Source organism: Glycine soja, chromosome 20, assembly GCF_004193775.1.
Source record: "Glycine soja cultivar W05 chromosome 20, ASM419377v2, whole genome shotgun sequence".
Classification (NCBI taxonomy): Eukaryota; Viridiplantae; Streptophyta; class Magnoliopsida; order Fabales; family Fabaceae; genus Glycine; species Glycine soja.
Window position 1 is genome coordinate 43,943,491 of NC_041021.1, and position 20,623 is coordinate 43,964,113.

At 34.4% G+C, this 20,623-nt stretch overlaps 3 protein-coding genes and 1 long non-coding RNA gene across 4 annotated transcripts; 2 read left to right on the plus strand and 2 right to left on the minus strand.

The window, feature by feature from the left end:
- Positions 1–2,552: 2,552 nt before the first annotated feature.
- Positions 2,553–6,866, plus strand: LOC114402426 (probable LRR receptor-like serine/threonine-protein kinase At1g34110). Its single transcript, XM_028364992.1, has 2 exons — positions 2,553–5,994; positions 6,211–6,866. Exons 1-2 carry the CDS (start codon positions 3,138–3,140, stop codon positions 6,591–6,593), a joined length of 3,240 nt encoding a protein of 1,079 aa, XP_028220793.1. The 5' UTR covers positions 2,553–3,137; the 3' UTR covers positions 6,594–6,866.
- A 4,826-nt stretch (positions 6,867–11,692) lies between these two features.
- On the minus strand, positions 11,693–12,740 carry LOC114401379. The gene has a single exon (XM_028363888.1). It carries the CDS (start codon positions 12,611–12,613, stop codon positions 12,071–12,073), a length of 543 nt encoding a protein of 180 aa, XP_028219689.1. The 5' UTR covers positions 12,614–12,740; the 3' UTR covers positions 11,693–12,070.
- A 603-nt stretch (positions 12,741–13,343) lies between these two features.
- LOC114402392 lies at positions 13,344–15,235 on the plus strand. Its single transcript, XR_003664428.1, has 2 exons — positions 13,344–13,634; positions 13,751–15,235. It is a non-coding gene; the product is annotated as an uncharacterized LOC114402392 (long non-coding RNA).
- A 3,314-nt stretch (positions 15,236–18,549) lies between these two features.
- LOC114402303 (hypoxanthine-guanine phosphoribosyltransferase-like) lies at positions 18,550–20,408 on the minus strand. Its single transcript, XM_028364819.1, has 3 exons — positions 20,053–20,408; positions 19,669–19,833; positions 18,550–18,995 (listed from the first exon to the last, which is right to left on the minus strand). The coding sequence occupies exons 1-3, from the start codon at positions 20,344–20,346 to the stop codon at positions 18,897–18,899; spliced, it is 558 nt and encodes a 185-aa protein (XP_028220620.1). The 5' UTR covers positions 20,347–20,408; the 3' UTR covers positions 18,550–18,896.
- Between the last annotated feature and the right edge of the window lie 215 nt (positions 20,409–20,623).

The following is a 20,623-nucleotide window of genomic DNA, read 5'->3' on the forward strand; positions in this document are numbered from 1 at the left end:
CCCCCTTTTTATGCAAGACGAAATTTCCTTATACTTTTTTTTTCATTTTTTTTATACTTTTTATGTTACAATGTTTTAACCGTTACATTATTATATAATTTAAATAATATATTATTATAGCATGACATTGATAATGTATTAGTATGACAATACTAATACACAATAGTATTTAAAAGTATACAATAGTATTATCATACTAATTAGCATATTGCATGAAAATATGAAATCTTTTTTTATTCTTATGAAAGTATGGAATCTACTTAAATGTTTATTTTTTATTCTATTTTAAACTTGATTATGAATATTTTAACATACAATATAAAATCAATAGCAGAATTAATATAAAAAAATTTAAAAATATAACTAAATAATTAATCTTTAAATAAAAGCAAACACAAAATTTCAAAATTAATTAAAGTATCTAAAATTTATAATGACCCAAAATATAACTTTTTACCCACAAAATAAGATTAAGTTTCATATAAAAATATTATATAAACATGTCCATTTTTTTGTTATTTTATATTTATTTTCTACTATGACACAATTAAATTCTTAATTAAAATTAAATGATCAATTTAATTAAAATTAAAACTAAATTAATTTGACTTATGTTTAAAAATAACATTTAATAAAAAATAAAAAATAATAATTTACTAATTTTATTTTGAACTATAATTTTTTTTTAATTATATTTGGTTCAAGCAAAATGAACCCAAACCAACTTAACAATGACTTAACCATAACTACTAAAATGTAGTTAAATTAAATTGATCAAATTCGTGGGTCATTACTACCCACTTACACTCCTAAAATAAATTTAACAACTTCGAACTCTTCAACTAATTTATCAACTGGCCATTCATTTTGTACATACAGTTTATCAGAACATTTTTCCAATAAGAATTCAACATTGTCCAAAATTAGCACTTCCACTGTACTCAACCACGTCAGGTTGTCTAAGAATATCACAGTTACCATTCCAAAAGGTTCCCAATTCTAAAATTTTGGGACATTTATGATGGATAAGCCTCGTGCAGCTGAAATGTAAGAAAACAGTCAAAACCTAAAGCTTAATAAAAACCCTAATCGTTACCTGTGCACTAATTTATTCCACAACCTTCTCAGTCATGTGACACACAATTTTCTTTTGCTCCACTCCCAAAACAAACCCACCTCCTCCTCCTCGGTAACCAAATCACTCTAACCTTAATTCAATCTTCAAAACAGTAATCACTCACACAGTTAAAAAGTAGATAAACAAACAAAGTAAATCTTACAAAATTTACACTACCAATTTAGCCCCTCCCACATAGGAATATATTCCTCTATTACTACGCTACCTTACACACTCAATGTCCTTTTAAAATAACAAGTACTACTTGCTTAAAACCAAGGCCACGTTTAATGATGCTTAGTTTATGCAAAGAAAAAGACATTGAAATTGTTTTGCTTACTCTACCCTTTTAAACATCAAAGTGCTCTTTCTGTTCCCAAGAAGGCAATCTTACTGTGTGTGCCATGCAACTCCATGGACACATTTGCACATAAACACACAGCTCTGAATCTCTTGCACTGTCCCAATTGGAGCCCTTACCACCAGGATTGAGATAGAGGGAACTTATCCACAATGCCTAATTTTGTCACATTGATGCAAGTACTGTTTTGCATTTCATATAGGACATTGACAAATTCATGCAGGTCTACGAAGGGAACTTTGTCTTTTTAGGCCTATCATTTGTGAGGACTGATATTTACACCAAAGTTGCTCTCACATAGTCAAAAGCCTCACAAATTTTCCCTCATCAATATACATCTCTTTATATTCTCACTCCATAAATATTTTAATGGCCCTCCCGTGAGCACTGAAAAGATGTTTTGTATTAAAAATTTAGTTTAACTTATTTATTTTAAAATTAATAATACATGCATTGTACATGAGAAAGATAATTATCTCCCTTCTCTGCTTAAACTCTCATTATCATTGATTAAGATAGGTTCAATTTTAAGTCATGTGAATATAGATACCGATAATTTAATGGATTGTCACATAATTAAAATTTCCATTCAATCATAGATTATTATGTAATTAAAAATTATTTTTTTTACAAAAAAATTAAAGTTATTGATTTGTAACTTATTGACAATTTGATGGTATATCAAAATTAAACTTAATAGATATTTGCATGCAGTTTTATCAAATAAATTAAATCAGTATTATCATTTACAGGTTATATGGCTTACAGAATTCATCAGTGGCGTGAGAATTTTGGTCTGTTTGATAAGTCAGTCACTACAGCAGGTACAAGAACAAACATGAAAGCACCACTCCTCCCTAAATAGTAAGATACTGAAAGGGTAAGGGAGAGTGTCAGTGAGTGATAGGAGAATAATTTGATTTTTGTAAACTGTCAACACTGTCCCAATTCTATACTACTTACTAACCGAATAATGGAGGTCAATTTGGTACATGTACACAACAACGAATACAGCCAAAACAACGAAATAAAAACTAGACTAACTATTTAAATGTAAAAAAGAGATACTGGGAGGGGAGGTTTTCAAAGTGCATTGAACTCAGAAAAGCTCAGCCACCGCACTACTACTACCACCTTTGAGCTAAACTCTGCTATTATTACCTGTAAGCATTCACGCGAATCATGGAAACCAACAATGGTGCATGCACCACAACAAGTGCCAGAACTTAGAGATTGCTATGCCACCATTAGCATAGCACCAAAAGTACTGGAACAACAGCAGCAAAGTAAGCATCATCAGAAGCCTGGCTTTGGTTTTCTACCATTTGGTGGCAGAGAGAGTAGAGCTACTTTTTGGTAAGAGAGAAATAGGTTGCACTCTTCATTCTCCATCTCATCAGCTGTGTAATCTTCCTTCTTAAAGATACATGATGCAGTCTCTTTTGTTTCACATGCTATGCTAGTATTGAAAACGTTAGAGTGAAACTTAAGCAATAGAGACCCCTCTTTCACATGCACTTGGTCTCCTAGAGTGGACTTTCTTCACCAATCACCACCATCTTCAATAGCTGAAAGACTGATATAGTGACCCTATAACCAACCAACACACCGTTAGACCAAGTTCTTAATCTCCAAAACCAAGCCATTTTCACAGTCCAAATGGAAAACATTGTTCCCCATAGTGTTACCACTTTGTTATTTTCCTTGTTATTCTTCTGCCTCACCCTGACAACAAAGATAGGAGTCACTTGTCTCTCCCCTGATGGACAAGCCCTTCTTTCTCTTCTACCTGCTGCAAGATCATCACCTTCTGTTCTCTCCTCATGGAACCCTTCAAGCTCAACACCTTGTTCATGGAAAGGCATCACTTGCTCCCCACAAGGTAGAGTCATCTCCCTCTCTATTCCAGATACTTTTCTCAACCTCTCCTCTTTACCTCCTCAGCTCTCCTCTTTATCAATGCTTCAACTTCTTAATCTTTCTTCAACCAATGTCTCTGGCTCCATTCCACCCTCTTTTGGTCAACTTTCTCATCTTCAGCTGCTTGACCTCTCCTCAAACTCTCTCACTGGTTCCATACCTGCTGAACTTGGAAGGCTCTCTTCTCTTCAATTCCTTTACTTGAACTCCAACAGATTGACAGGAAGCATTCCTCAACATCTTTCCAATCTCACTTCCCTTGAAGTTTTTTGCCTCCAAGACAATCTTCTTAACGGTTCAATCCCATCACAGTTAGGCTCTTTGACATCTCTGCAGCAGTTACGGATCGGGGGCAATCCATATCTCACCGGACAAATCCCCTCACAGTTGGGCCTACTCACCAACCTCACCACTTTTGGTGCAGCTGCCACTGGACTTTCTGGTGTCATTCCCTCTACATTTGGTAACTTGATCAATCTACAAACTCTAGCACTTTATGATACTGAAATTTCTGGTTCAATACCACCAGAACTTGGGTCGTGTTCGGAGCTGAGAAATCTGTACCTACACATGAACAAGCTCACTGGCTCTATCCCTCCTCAATTGAGCAAGTTGCAAAAGCTTACTAGCTTGCTACTTTGGGGAAATTCCTTAACTGGTCCAATCCCAGCAGAGCTTTCCAACTGTTCATCGCTTGTTATATTTGATGTCTCTTCTAATGATCTCTCTGGTGAAATACCTGGGGACTTTGGGAAGCTGGTGGTTCTGGAACAGCTTCATCTATCAGACAATTCACTCACAGGTAAAATACCATGGCAGTTGGGCAACTGCACCAGCCTTTCCACTGTTCAGCTTGACAAGAATCAGTTATCAGGTACTATTCCATGGGAGTTAGGCAAATTGAAGGTTCTGCAGAGTTTTTTCTTGTGGGGTAATTTAGTGTCTGGAACCATACCATCCTCTTTTGGAAACTGCACAGAACTATATGCACTTGACCTTTCAAGGAACAAGCTGACAGGTTCTATACCAGAACAGATTTTCAGCTTGAAGAAGCTGAGTAAGCTTCTGCTTCTGGGAAATTCATTAACAGGAAGGTTGCCATCAAGTGTTTCAAATTGCCAGTCTTTAGTGAGGCTGAGGGTTGGAGAAAACCAACTTTCGGGACAGATTCCGAAAGAGATAGGCCAATTGCAGAATCTGGTGTTCCTTGACTTGTACATGAATCATTTCTCTGGAAGCATACCGGTGGAGATTGCCAACATCACAGTTCTTGAGCTGTTAGATATTCACAACAACTACCTCACTGGGGAAATTTCATCTGTGATTGGGGAGCTTGAAAATTTGGAGCAGCTTGATCTCAGTAGAAACAGTTTGATAGGTGAAATTCCTTGGAGCTTTGGAAACTTCAGCTATTTGAACAAGCTCATCCTCAATAACAACTTGCTGACAGGGTCAATCCCAAAATCCATTAGAAATTTGCAGAAGCTAACTCTTCTGGATTTGAGTTACAACAGCCTCTCTGGTGGCATACCCCCTGAGATTGGTCATGTTACAAGCTTAACCATCAGTTTGGACTTGAGCTCAAACGAATTTACCGGAGAAATCCCAGATTCAGTGTCTGCTTTGACACAGTTACAATCACTTGATCTTTCTCATAATATGCTTTATGGAGGAATCAAGGTTCTGGGGTCTCTAACTAGCCTCACTTCTCTCAATATCTCCTACAACAACTTCTCAGGTCCTATCCCAGTAACTCCATTCTTCAGAACTCTATCTTGTATTTCATATCTTCAGAACCCCCAGCTTTGTCAGTCAATGGATGGGACATCATGTTCTTCAAGCCTGATTCAAAAAAATGGTTTGAAATCCGCAAAAACGATAGCTTGGGTCACAGTCATTCTAGCCTCAGTTACTATAATTCTCATTTCATCCTGGATTCTAGTAACTCGCAATCACGGATACAAGGTTGAAAAAACACTGGGAGCATCAACTTCCACATCAGGAGCTGAGGATTTCTCTTATCCTTGGACTTTCATCCCATTTCAGAAAGTAAACTTCAGCATTGACGATATCTTGGATTGCTTGAAGGATGAAAATGTGATTGGAAAGGGTTGCTCAGGTGTTGTGTACAAGGCTGAGATGCCGAATGGGGAGTTGATAGCAGTGAAGAAGCTGTGGAAAGCAAGCAAAGCAGACGAAGCCGTGGATTCTTTTGCTGCAGAGATTCAGATTCTTGGATACATTCGGCATAGGAACATTGTGAGGCTCATAGGTTATTGTTCTAACGGGAGTGTTAATCTTCTTCTCTATAACTACATCCCAAATGGTAATCTGCGACAGCTTTTACAAGGGAACAGGAACCTAGACTGGGAAACAAGATACAAGATTGCAGTTGGATCAGCTCAAGGTCTAGCTTACCTTCACCATGATTGTGTCCCTGCAATTCTCCATAGAGATGTGAAATGCAATAACATACTTCTAGACTCCAAATTTGAGGCATATCTGGCAGATTTTGGTCTTGCAAAGCTAATGCATTCACCAACTTATCATCATGCAATGTCCAGAGTTGCTGGTTCCTATGGTTATATTGCCCCAGGCAAGTCCACTTGGCTTTCATTACCTTTTTCTTAACCTTATTTAAATTCTTACATCCTTTACATAATTTACAAAATCAATGCTCTTAGATTTGCTCCAGGAAGAACAGACTTGAATAGTCACATGACATCCAAATTAGGAAGAATGTGCACAAATCCATATTTTGTTATTTATTGCTATTGGTTAAAATTCTAACCATGTTTTATCACCAATGCAGAATATGGCTACTCCATGAACATAACAGAGAAGAGTGATGTCTATAGTTATGGGGTGGTTTTGCTAGAGATACTAAGCGGGCGCAGTGCTGTTGAATCTCATGTTGGAGATGGCCAACACATAGTGGAGTGGGTGAAGAGGAAGATGGGAAGCTTTGAACCAGCTGTATCAATACTAGACACAAAGCTCCAAGGTCTGCCAGATCAAATGGTGCAAGAGATGCTTCAAACACTTGGCATTGCTATGTTTTGCGTGAACTCTTCCCCAACGGAGCGCCCCACGATGAAGGAAGTGGTTGCACTACTTATGGAGGTGAAGAGCCAGCCTGAGGAGATGGGCAAGACCTCTCAACCTCTAATAAAACAGTCCTCAAATCAAAGCTGATTCCACCAACCCTTCTTCTTTTTTCTTTATTTCTTTTACTTCCAAATTCCAATGGCTAGTGATTGGTTATCATCTCTTCCACGATGAAAACAAGGATGCTGCTACTGTGGAAAATTGAGAATTAGAGATGAACTGATCTTTCATTCAAACGGCTATTGTTGTACAGTTTTAGAAATACAGATGTCAGGTATCTGCATTATGTGATTGTGAGGTAGTAATATTTGTGTTTCGCCACCATTTACTACTGAATAATAACTATGCTTTATCATGCCATCTTTTCAAGTTGCTAATCCAAGTTATTATAAGATTTGCTCCAATCCTAAATAGTTGGCTTAGTGGACTTCACATGGTACCGAAAATTTCTCATTTATTCTAGTTGCACCGTACCAGTCTTTCTGCCTGAAATTCTGCTGAAAATGATTAGGAGAAACTGAGAAAGGACCTTTAGAATAAATTGATTTTATGGTGGAAATTTAAAGTAGTATTTATAATAAACTATGAGATATATTTTAAGTAAAAAATAAAAATGAGTAAGCACCCTTATTCTTGTTGCTGACTTTATAAAATCACCACGTTAACCTTTTATTTCGTAATATTCACTTTAATCTTTTTCGGTGCAAAACATCAGTAAAATTAAGTAAAGAATAACTAAAATGAATTATTTTTTACAAAAGTTAAGAATTAAAGTAGAAAAATTTATAAAGTTAACGCTTACAATCTGAAAAACTATGAGAAGGTTTTACTCAGAAAAACTTCCTATTGATTTAAGAGGTGCGTAGCTTAGTTTCCATTCACTACCGGTTTATGTTCTTGTAAGAAAAAAAAACTGGAGAATCTTGTTTTTTTAATTGAATTCATCTAACAGAATCCAGTTCAATTGTTTGAAAGCATCATAAAGATACGTTTTTATATTGTGTTTGATTTCTCCATACAAAAAAAATTCCTCTAACTCCATTCTGATTAGGATTCGATTCCATACGACTTCAAGTTCCAAGACTCCCACGCCAAAGAAACAAATACACATATTTGTTTTATTTAACAAAAATATTTTAGATCTCATTCTGATTCTACGAAAATAATTTCTTTGGCCACATTAGGTCTCACGTCAACAAAAGGGTACAAGAGACTAGAGATAGCCGAAAGGTGTGCGAGGCTGACGTGACAGGAAAAATACTGAACCTCTATGGTCCACTGGCCTGGAAGTTATATTCAACAACAATAGTGGCTGCAGACAAAACGCATGCTTTTCTGCAAAGTAAATTAATGTTTTCATAATGCAAAATAGTTAATTTTTTTTTTTAAGTTTACATTATCCAATCACATTAGTTGAATTTCATTCAATTATTACTCAATTTAAAAAGATAACTATTTTTATTTAAATTAAATTTAAAGAATACTAAGATCAGAAAATTTCTATTAAAAAATTGTAAGATTTAATGTTACAAACTGATATGAGATGACCTAAATCTAAATGACAAGTTTACAGTAGTTCCTTTAATGAACCATGGTGGTGGCTGAACATAGTGTATGAGCAAATGATACCTATAAAGATTTCAATGCTCAAATTAGAAGTGGTTTTAGTAACATTATATGGAATAAGAAGATAAATCATTGTGAGAGAAGTCTTGATATTTATAGGTGAGGGTCGTTGACAATAATAGGTTGAAGTCAATTATCAACCCGCATGGACAGTGGCCAATCAAGTGAATCAACCGTTGTATTTGGAGAGTCAAACTTTTAGGATCATGCCTCACTCTGGAACACTAACATATTTTCTTTTCATAAATTCTAATAAAATCTTGTTTACTAGTATTAATTTTTCAATTAATATTAATTCCTGGAACAAGCACCATTAAATATAAAGAATGATGGTGTGACTAAAATACATAAAGTGGACACTGAGGCTTACAGATGCATGAGCCTTATGGAGAGGTTTATAGGAGTGGGGGCCAACATAGCAGTGTGTTGGGAGACAAAAGGAAACAAAGTCATGCTTCCCTCTCCTCCTTCCATCTTTTAGCAGACACTACCTTTCCTTCTATACGGTGCTTTTGATTTGTCTGGCAATGTTCATCAAAAGGCAGAATCGTCATGTTCATCAGTTTGCTCTTTGAATCTCCCTTCTTTTATTGCATTCATCCCCTCCAAGGACCTCCAACAGTTTGTAGAATAGCAATTTTCGTCAACATTAAAAGAGGTGTTATTTGAGATGGTCTTTTTCTCTCTCTGTTTTGTTATACTACAACACTGTTATTTCAAATGGTGTGTCTGCTGGTTTCTTTGGATTTTTCTATAAGGCTATTTTTGGGTTGAGTATCCCTTCATCCCTTGTACTCATTATCAATAGTATAACCTTTTTTTTTTTATTTATTTATATAAAACTACTACTTTACATTATATTTGTGTTTCTTACATTATCCTTAGGAAACAATTTACAACTTCAAAATTTGAAGACCTTACTTTTATTTTTTTTATCAATGATATGGTTGTGAATTTGGTCCGTGATTATTGAAAATTAATCAGCTTCCTTCTGAAAAGCTTCCGTTCATGTGCATGGGACTATCTGTCAATTTTCTTGTAAAGGTGACTTTTTTATCTGCATATGATAAATTTATCATCGAGTTGGCATCTCCTAATTATGCAGAATACCACGTCTCAAGTCTTTAACATTTGTTCCTTCATGTTTAAAGAAAATGGATTTTACCTGAACGTTTCACAAGGGATTACATTTCATGTTTTTTCACCATTATTCTCTATCAATGGAACTGGAAAAATACAAAAAGTTTATGATTTTTTCTAGTAGACCAATATTTTAACTGATTCATCTCAGATTAGTATGATATGAATATATAAGGTTGATCCAATGGTTGAAAAAAGAATAAAAGAAGAAGGAAGAAAGAAGAGGAAAGAAATCATGCGTTCTAATCCCACTAAATAACAAAACTAACATTTTTCCATAAAAAAAGCATCATGTGGTCATTACCAAATGCATAATCATTTGAATGACAAGTATATTCGTTCTTATATGTTACATTTTCTGCTACGAGCATTCCGCTAATATACTAACCTTAGAAACAACCTCAGAAAGAGTATTCTTGTCATATGCTAATTATTATCTGTTCATCAACGTTTACATTTTCAATTATTAAGATGAAGCAGAAGACTAAAAAGAATATTATAGAGAAAAAAATAACTTAAATAATACAAAAAAATAACATTAAATTAGAACTAACTCATTCAAAAGAATAATTTGATAGCACATTATGATATATATCACCTTCCTTCATATTGTAAGATATGAAAACCTTTTACTTTAGTGGTAATGGGCAGCTACATGACAGTACATTACATTGATCATGAATAAATTACAGTAATTTGTTAGGAGTGCTAGTGCATAAACCGCCTTAACCATGACTAAAAGTCGTGACCCTTTGACCCCTTGTGGGATGCCGTGCACCAAATGTTCTTAAAGTCTCCTTGGCCTCCTTTAAAAGATTTGCACCCTATCACTTGAGATAGCAACTTTAGGTCCCCAAGTTCAATAGACAATGATTATATTATAAGATCATAATCGGATCTAATTACAATTGATATCATTCAAGGATTTTACTGGGAACATCAAATTTTCAATACTAGTTTCATGATTCGTCATTAGCTAGGCATTACTACTATTTCACTTGACAAAACTCAATAATTCTACATCCTTAAACAATCCCAACTTTAATCAAAAGGACCAACTACTATACATGTGACCGACTCAATGAACCTCATTCAATAAATCATTCCATCAATCAATCAATCATGTTTTATAGTGCCAATTCATAATAAAAACAAGTGCACAATCAATTGAATAGCATCATAAGAGGGTAAAATTTTAATTAGTGAGACTAAGCTAGTTTTGCCTAGCCTAAGAAGTTTGGCGAATAACTCACCGAATCATTAGACCTCACATGGGGTTTTTGGATCCTCCTGACATTCAAAAATATGTAAATCCTACTTATCTTACTTTCCAGTGAAAGATTCTTCCTCCCCATTTGATTTTGGTATCGATGGGGCTCTTAAGTGTTGATCAGCTTCAGATCCCTTCAACGTTGATGTCTGGTGTGAGCACTATTGCTCACTATCAACGATGGCATATACAACATCCTGGATTCAAGGGCTTGCTTTTGAATTCCAATAACGCATATCAGCACTAAATAAAGTTTGGCAATGCCAGTAATGTGGTGCAAAGTCTTGTCAAGAGCAATATCGCTTACTGCTAACAATAATGACTTTCAGAACATTTTGCTTTCTTCATATTATTAACCGTGAAACACATAAAATTACACCCTAGAAAAAAGTTAGCAACTACCAATAATCCATAATTTGAGTCAGATACAGGAATTCCTATGGTCATGAAGCCTATCTGTAGTCAGCAGCTGTAGTTTATTCACTTTATTACTTTAGGGAATGCCCACTCAAGTGAGATTAAACCTTAATAAAGTTCTAGAGACAGGTTTACGAGTTAAGCTATATATGCCTATAAGGATAGCACCAGACTAACAATTTCTGCATATAACACAATTTGTTCACTCCCACTGCCTGGATAACTTAATGAACCAGTTTATTTGAACTTATTTGTTGAAATAAACACTTATTTTAATGAAATAAGCGTTTATTTTAATAAAACAAGCAGTTTTTTTTAATGTGTTTGTCTAAACCGCTTATTAGTTTAAAAAAAAACAATTTTCAGCTTATTTTAAGAAGCAAATCCTATCTACTTCTTAAAAATCACTTATATAAAAAACACTTATTTTAAAGTTGCTTATTTTAAGTTTAAACAAACTTGCTCAATATGGTAATCATCACAATACATCAGTTAAGTTGAAACAAACTAAACAGCCACAGGCAGCTCAAAAAATGTTTGGCTATTTACTAGTACTATGGCCATAGGCTAGTAAAGATGTGCTGCTTTCTAAAAATGTTCAGAAATCTACATTTAGATATTAGATAGGACAAAATATCAAATGTTGACATGTTATAACTTACAAGCCAGATTATTCAATTTTTCATCCCACAGCTAAATAAGTAGAATAATGAGTATCTCGCAGTGGGTGAGAGAAATGTGAACAACAATTTGAGTTATCATAACTAAAAATAAGTTTATTGATTGTTACTTTCAGTTTCCTAATACTATCTAATAAGCACCTCAATCAACTAGTTTCCTCACACTAACAGCAAATCTAAGAGTTGGTATAACAACATCATCCCTTTAAATGAAGGTCTTATTATTAAACCAATACAACAAGTGCAAACCCTATAACAAGAATGCCAAAAGAATAACCCTTTAAATGAAAAGAACCATAGTAGTCACAACTCACTAGTCAGTCCTCACATATAGGTCATGAAGAGTTGGCTTGGCTAGGCTTCTAGTGCATTTATTCAAAACTACAGCCAATAAAACACCCTAAAACAATTCTAGCCACACAATCAACCTCTTACTCATTCAATTGTGCAAGTTCAGCCTTCAATTGTTCAATTTTGAGACCCATAGACCTCTGCAAAACTCCTCTTTCCCTCTCTGGCAACTTAGCCAACAGCCCCTCGAACATGCTCAAAACCTCGTTGACAGCGGCCCGTGCACACTCGGCTTCCTCGTCGAAATAAACGGTGTCTTTGGACTCCAACGCCATCTCTATCTCTTCCCTCGCCTCTGCAAACTTGAGGTTGATGGTGTCCACCTCCTTGGTGTGGTCCAACACACCGGACCCACCACTGAAACTTCTCGGATTATGCCGAATCGCGAAGTGGGTGTGAGGGGTATTGGAAAAAGAGTGGAACTTTGAGGTGGACGCGACGTGGGTCGGTGGAGTGAATGGAGCAGCAATTGGGGATTGGTGAAAAGGGCGTCGGGTTCTGAAGAACGCGTTCAAGAGGGAAAGCTTTGCGCGACGATTCATTCTGTTTGTGTTGTGGTCACGGAAACAACGAGAGTTGAAAGTTGCAGCAGCGGCGGCGACAGAGTGGCTCTTAAACCTCATGGTCTCAAGACAAGACTCTCAACAGAACTTCAAGTCACATACGTAGCAACTTCATAATTCGATTAGATTAAGGATCCCTTGATTTTTTGGAAGGTTAATTTAGATTCTCGTAATAATCGGGTTTATGTTTACCTTTCTGGTAAGTTAAACATTAATTAGAGATCTTTCAAGTCATTTTTTTGCAAATTATAACAAGTGATTATGGGATTAAAAGCGAAAAAAGTTGAAATGCCTAGAATTATGTTATTTATAAGTTTTTAATTCTCCAATAATTTTCACATTAAAAACTTTTTCATTTCAATTCTTTCACAGGTGTTCCAAGACACCACCTTAGTATGAATAATTTTTTGTTGAAATTCTTTTGCAAGTGTCCACTTAGAAATGCAATTTACTCTTTTTTTGGAGTAATTTATAAGTAAACTAGGTCTGACTGTGGACTACAATAACTTGTTCTATTCGTAACTAATTACAAAATTCTTTTACAGAAATTTGTTTTTTATAAGATTTTTTTAATTTTTAGATATATTAATTATTTTTTAATATATTCTTAATTTTTTAAAAATATTAATGAAAAACATTTAAGTGAGCATAAAATAAAAAAATAATTTGAAATAATGACAAAAATAATTAATAAATTTAATAAGATTAATTAGATTAATTATTTTTCTTAAAAATATAACTTAATTGAAAGAGTCTTATACTTACAAATAAGAAAATATATAACCAACTCTAAACACGGTAGATGTTGATATTAAATAAAAACTAAAACATAATATTAATTTACTAACAAGATTTGAGATAGTTTATAGATAATTAAATTTTCTAAACATGCTGATATGAGTTCCAGTTTAATGTATAAGAAATTCTTAGGAATTAAGCAACAACAGTCAAGATACTCTTAATTCGAAAACTGCGAATCTTTGTAGACCAATACTCTTACCCTTGCAGGTTCTAAACTGATTGAAGAGTTAAATTATATTGAGTTTATAACCTTCACAAGTGAGAATGCTGACATGCAGATGTAAGAATATTTATATGTAGATACTGATAATCTTTTAATTAAGTTTTTGAATTATATGTTATTTCAAACTAGTTTTTTAAATTGAGTCCTAAAAATTGCATTTTCTTTTTAATTAGGTCACAAGTTTGGGGATCCGGTCAAAATAAAAAAAATTGATAAAATTTCAAGAACAAAGGCAGCGTTACTTCTCAACCAATGCTGGAAACTACCGTCAAGAGCCCTAAACCTCTGTCTTCCACCGACGATGAGTCCTTCTTACCGAATGAACTGATCTTGGAGATCTTTCTTAGGGTTCTGGTGAGATCCCTGCTGCAAATCACGGAAAACCCTAATTTCCGATCCCCAATTCGCCAAGGACCACCTACACCTACGTGCCTCAATCGCCGATCCAAACATGACCCACCTACTATTGGTCTCTCCCAAATATAGTGACCCCTCCAAAATCTTATCTTTCTCGGTGCAATCGCTGTTCCAAAACCCGTCAACCCCTGCTGAAGGCCGTTGCTTCAGGTTGAGACGCAGTTGCCAAATTCTAGGTTCTTGCAATGGCTTACTGTGTTTGTTTAATGTTCATACACGTTATGTCAAATTGTGGAACCCTTTCACCAGATTGACGTCATTCCAAAGATTGTCAATCTGGTTATACTCGTGATGCGTATTTTACTTACCATGGTTTTTGCTACGATCACGTGCATGACAAGTACTAGTTGCTATTAGTTGTGACAGATTTGTTTGAAACTGTGGCCAAAGTATATACCTTTGGTGAAGAAGAATATTCAGGGAAAAGGCTTCAGAATTTCCCATGTCGACCCACTGTGAGACTGGGGAAATTTGTTAGTGGCACACTTAATTGGATAGCTGAGGGGGCTGTAAGTGATGATCGATGCGTGATTCTTTCCCCTGATGTTGGGACGGAACATATGGCCAATTCTCGCTGTCTAATTCGGATGGTGACAATCATGTGATAGATGTCTTGCGTGACTGTCTTTGTGTTTGTTTCTATGAGCTTAAGCAAGGTATTTGGGCTGTGTGGATGATGAAGGAGTATGTGTTCAAGATTCTTGGACTAAATTGATGGCGACCCCTAACATTGTTATGCCCACTTCGAACCCGATCACGCCCGCTCGTGATCAACAGGAGATTTGTAGATGGCACTTCTCACTTGTCCTCTTGTACCTTTCAGAAGATGGTGTCGTTTTGGTCAAAACTATGGTTTCCAAATTATTTCTGTATAACTCGAACGATGAAGGGTTTGATTTTCCTAGGATCGGGGAAGAATTTGGGTTCAATTATCTGCATCTTTATCATGAAAGTTTGGTTTCACCAAGATGTTAAAATCACATTTGTAGACTCTTTTCTGTTGTGCTTGTAGGAGATCTGATTTAAACAAGTCTACCTTTTGCTTCAGAAATTTTGTGTTTAATTTGTAGGTTGTCCCTGATGTGAGTTCCTTCGGTGAAGCCTCATCCAGTCATCCTACCATATTTCATAATATTATTATAGAGAAATAGGTTGATAATTATATATCAGTGATGGATACATTGGAAGTCTCTACTTCATAAAGAATTCATGTGATATGTTATTCCTTTTCTATTCTTTCAGTGTTTTGCTTTTTATTTCTTTCTTTTACTGGTTGATCTGTTATCAATGTCTTGCTTATTTTTCCCAGAATTTTTGTGTATGTGAATTTTACCGGTTGGTTTATCTCTATTGCAGGACGCAGTGACAATTGGTGTCCATCCCATATTTTTCTTAAGTTTTGATCATACGTTTTAAGTAGTTGAGGTTTGGGAGTATTTTTTTTTATATAAATATTATTGACAGCTTGTTGTGTTGCTTATTCTTCATGACCCTGAAAATGTTTTTCAATTTAGTAAGAAAATGACTTTGAAGAAGTGCTGTCACGTCCAACTTTCATCTTCCTCTTGTCAGTTTTATTTACTCGCAGGTTTATCAGTAATGATTGTCTCATCTATTTTATCATCTTCCTCTTATCAGTTTATGATTTATCAGTAGCCTTGACAAAAATCAATTACTAAATTGATTAGTTAATTCATCTCAAAATCTATACCAAAAATCTAATTGGATTGGCAAAATGACTACTTATTATGAAGAAATTTGCTTTGGTTTCATATTGTATGTGCAGCTCTAACATTCTGTCTGTTTAGCAACAATAATAGTTCATAATTCATACCTAATGTTATTGAATAACTCATACTGACAAAAAGCTTATTGAACCTCCTAATTGTGTCTAAATAAATAACTAGAGATTCAATTTGTAAAGCACAAGACATCAATGGTGAAATACCTGCTGGCTAAAGGGGATGAACTATACAGCAAGAATCACATCATAATTTACATATGAAAGACTACTATTAAGGGTGTAAATGAGTTAAGCCGAACTATTGAAACTTGATTTAACTTGTGAAAAAAATGGATAGCCTAAGCTTGGATTTGACTTATGATGAAATATTAAGGTTGGCTTGACTTGTTTATCTCTTTTAAAACATAATTATTTTTCTTTATGAATTTTGTCATAAATAACTTTTTAACTTTATCAATATAATATTTAATAATTATTTTAATACTAGATAATTATCTAAAGATTGCAAAATGAGCTTAACATGTGATAGGTAAATTTTTTTAAAAATTAATAAAAAGTATACTAGATAATTAATTTAATGTTTTTAAGAGATAATTATTTACATAAAATTATATATATATATATATATATATATATATATATATATATATATATATATATATATTCACGAGTCCTTAATGTCGAAGTTTCAAATTTTGAGTTTGACTCACGTGATGGTGTTGCTGAATTAAGGGAATATAAAACACTTTGACTTGATTAGAATTTTTTTAAAGTAAAGAGAAGGATTGGATAGTGGCAGACAGTTTGGAAGGGAACGAATAATAATAGAGAAAACGGGAGTACGTGAGTCCCTTTCGTCTTTCGATGCTTATAATATAGGAATGATAGGAGTAAATCACAGAAAAACTATAAATCAGAGAAATATTTTTCGTTAAAGAGCAGCTAATTATATTAAAGTTGTTTAGAGGGCCACTCCACCAACCACTTTTGGTCCTAAAATTCTCACGTTTAGGTATGGTGCAGGTTGTTACAATTCTTCAGAATGAAGTTATCTTCATCCAACCATTAATCTCGGGACCTCATCCCACCGAGATTACAACTTTTTCCCTTTTATTTTGTTCTTATACTAGAAATGGATTTCTCTAGTTATATTCGGAATTGGCTTTTATGCTTTTGATCAGAACAAAATGATTTATGAAATACTCTCTCGTCTCAGATACATATAAAGAAAAACACATTTTTTTTAATCTCAAAGTCAAATATGATATAAGAAAATTTCAATTAAATTTATCTTATTTAATATTCTTTAAAATACTCTTCATTCAATTAACATACTAATTTTAACGATTCTTTTTTGTTTTTAATACTAAGTTTCAATGAAAAATAAATTAAAAAAAAAAATATTTTTTAATTAAAGTTAATACAATTAAATATCATTAACTAACTTTCTTTAGTTAGTTTTATAAAGAATGATCTTCGTAGCATTTACCTATTTGGTAAAATCTTGTACATTTTTTTATTGTGATTCTAATTAGAGGTAAAACGGGGTAGTGAAATGAAATATCTCTGTTTTTCAAAAGAGGCCTGACTTAATGCTAAAAAAGAGCAATAGAATATCAAAACCACATATATAAAGACTTTAGAAACAGTAGAAACATGATTGATTTTGTTTGTTCTTTCAATTATTATATGGGTTGTATAAGCATGTGCATAATCAAACTTAAGGGCTATTAGCTGTAGCAGAATTCATCAGACAATTAAACTTTTATTAGTCTAAATTGATCATATCTAAACAATAGGGTTCTACTACCTACTAAATTGGAAGATAATTAATGACAAACTGAAAAACAAACAGATTAAGACTGAACTTTCTATTAATCTTATTGGGACAATCTAACTTAGTCTTGATGGCAAAATAAAGTTCCTAGTTAAATAGGATATATAAGATGCTTTTTAATTAAATTGAAAGTGTAAAGATCTTCCCATTGATTGTGTATAAAAATTAAACTATTTTTTATTATTAGTTTTATTATCCAAAATTAGACCATATGATCTAAATATTTTAACTTTTTAAGCCCAAGTCTTAAGAGAAAAAAAAAGGGTTATTTTTTCTACACCCAACATATTTTAAAAAATTCCAAATTTACTCTTTTTACTTCTTCTTTGTTCCTTTCTTCTCTCTTTTCTTTCCTATAGCCTATGGTTTAATACAGTTAGAAACAAAGATGTATGGAAGGGGATATTCACGGCGGGGACGCACGACAAAATGGAAGAATGCAAGTTGATTAGACGGAAGGGAGGAACAGACTCATGACACATCAGGGAGGGGAAGGAGGTGTCAATGGTGTCTAGCGTCATGGCATAACAGGGAGGGAAAGGAGGCGTCAATGACATGGGTGATAATGTGGGGAGGAATGGTGTATTTGATTCTTAACTGAAGGATATTTTGGTCTTTTTACTACACTTGCTAGGTGTAGAAGAAGTTATGTTGGGTGCAGGAAGAAATTCACAAAAAAAGCTCTATGCCCAACCACAACAAACTAGCCCAAATACCATGTCTAGTATGAATCTGAAAATAGGGCAGGGCCCATGATATTGACAACCCCCTCACTCCCACTTTAATCTTCACACCTGATTATTTTATTAGTTTTTTTTTTTTTTTGAAAAATATCCTTGACTAAACAAAAACTAATTTCTGTTTTGTATGAAGACCAAATACACAACACAACCTAGTTTCCCTCAGATATTTCGACTAAAATACATTCCTCCCAATACAGAATACAGTCAAAGATTGCGGAAAAACTGAAAAAAGAATTAAAAGGTGAAACATACATAACCGCAAAATTAATTAAGGTTTTCAAAACAGTTGCAAACAATAGCCCCTCTAATAAGTTGTTGATTTGATCTTGTATTGACAAACATTTTCCTTGTCTGATACTTGGTCCAAGTAACACACTGTCACGTTACTTTAATAAGATAATATTAAAAATGAAAATATAGAAGCTCTGAAACAATTTATTTCATGGTAGCCAAGGAAAGCGCATAGCAAGTCCATGTTATTAATTTTCTTCTAGTTTCTATCTGCTACTCTTTGGAAGAATGTGAGGCAGAAAAACTTCTAGAACCACGTGTGACAGGTTTCACTAAGAAATATAAGATCACTTGTAAAGTTCAGGCTTCAAGACACCAATGTAAGGTAAATTTCTATACAGTTCGGCGAAATCCAGTCCATAACCTACAACGAAATAGTTGGGACACTGCATACCAAAAACATATGCAAACAGAATCAATAGATATCACTCCTATCTCATACTGCTTAGTACTTAGACCATAGCACTTCATGAGTATGTCAGTATCATAATATAGACATCGTTGCTGCATTGGAAACTATTCAGATCCATGCTAGAAACTATCCAGGGAATAAAGAATCAGCTAAAGCAGAAAATTTGAAAACTAAAATTATCATAACTGCAACATATCTATAATACACTTCCACCCTAAAAGTTAATTGGAGTTGGACATTGATACGAGACCGATAAGAGTACTTTTCTTTCATATTTCCATTCAAGTAAATAAGCACGAAAAAAGAGGGAGCTCTTGGATTAACTTGAGAAACACTTAAAATAAGGAGGTAAAATAAATCAAACTTCTTTCACAGGTTAAAACTAAGTTATTCACCTCAATATTTAGAGAAGTTAATGAGAGAACTTCTAAAGAAGTTGAGGTGCATAAGTTAATTTTAACTTATGAGAGAAGGTTGATTCATTTTACCTCTATATTTTCTTCTGCTATAAGTTGACATTGTGTTCGAGGACAACACCTATGAGATATGTAAATAGCTAATGTCATGTGGCATGTATTGGTATGCATAAAAAATACAACAACCCCAAAAGATATGAAAGGGAAGAATAGGAATTGGGAGTATCATACCTCGAATCCCCGGTAGTATTTCCCTTCACCCACCAGCTGAAAATGAACTTTTCTCCTTGCAGGTTTATCAAGGAAAGTGCAAACAGAAACAGAGGACGCTCCTTTTGATTTCAAGTGCTCAATGACTTTAGATAAGGTATGTCCAGTATCTACAATGTCTTCGACCTAATTATCAATCCAATCTCAATGATTCAAAAAAAAAGTGTAGATAACTATACAAATAAAATATATAGGGCTAGCAAAGAGGGGAGGGGAAAAATATGTAAATCAGAAATTATTAATAGTACATATGAAATTGAAAAGATTCGAAAATAAAAATAAAAATGTATTTGAAACACAGTGTTGCAATTGTTGTGTTGAGTGGAGGAGGAAACGGGGGAATACCACGATGACATGGCGGGAGTTGACGTCGACCTTCAAATCGAAGGAAATGGTGGGTGCGCCATTGGACACGGTTCCGGAACTGTAGGATTCGACTCGGACGAAATCAACGGCGATGGAGAGATCTATTTTGCGAACAAGGTCAGCCAAGAAGAGGAACGCGCCAGTGGCCACGCCGACGACCACGGGCGCCGGAGAATGGCCGCCGAAGTCGTCAGAGATTTCGGCGGCGAGCTCGAAAACACGGCGAGAAATTTGGTCCTCGCTCCATAGAATTCTCTCAATATGGGAATGCATGGTCAATAGAAACAGGTTTTATGGGATGCGCTGCGTTGCAGCTACCTATTGCACTAGGGTTTATCAAATTTTTTTTATAGCTTGTTTTCATTCGATTTATTACTTTATTAATTGTAAACCTAGAATCTTAGTTGGATCGGTCCAACCGAAACCTGAAGAAATAATCGGGTCAATTTGATTATCGATCATGCATTTGATCTGGGATAATCCGGTCAAATCCAACCTATTTGAAATAAACCAACGATTTGAACTTATTTTTAAGATATGTTTCGAGTAA

What these genes read in the sequence shown, in the direction of transcription:
- LOC114402426 (XM_028364992.1), top strand. Translation starts at nt 3,138, where the DNA reads ATGGAAAACATTGTTCCCCATAGTGTTACCACTTTGTTATTTTCCTTG. An exon ending in CTATGGTTATATTGCCCCAG is followed by an intron (nt 5,995 to 6,210) that starts GCAAGTCCACTT and finishes TCACCAATGCAG; the next exon opens with AATATGGCTACTCCATGAAC.
- LOC114401379 (XM_028363888.1), bottom strand. Translation starts at nt 12,613, where the DNA reads ATGAGGTTTAAGAGCCACTCTGTCGCCGCCGCTGCTGCAACTTTCAAC.
- LOC114402303 (XM_028364819.1), bottom strand. Translation starts at nt 20,346, where the DNA reads ATGCATTCCCATATTGAGAGAATTCTATGGAGCGAGGACCAAATTTCT. An exon ending in ACTCCCGCCATGTCATCGTG is followed by an intron (nt 19,834 to 20,052) that starts GTATTCCCCCGT and finishes ATTGATAATTAG; the next exon opens with GTCGAAGACATTGTAGATAC. An exon ending in AATACTACCGGGGATTCGAG is followed by an intron (nt 18,996 to 19,668) that starts GTATGATACTCC and finishes TTTGGTATGCAG; the next exon opens with TGTCCCAACTATTTCGTTGT.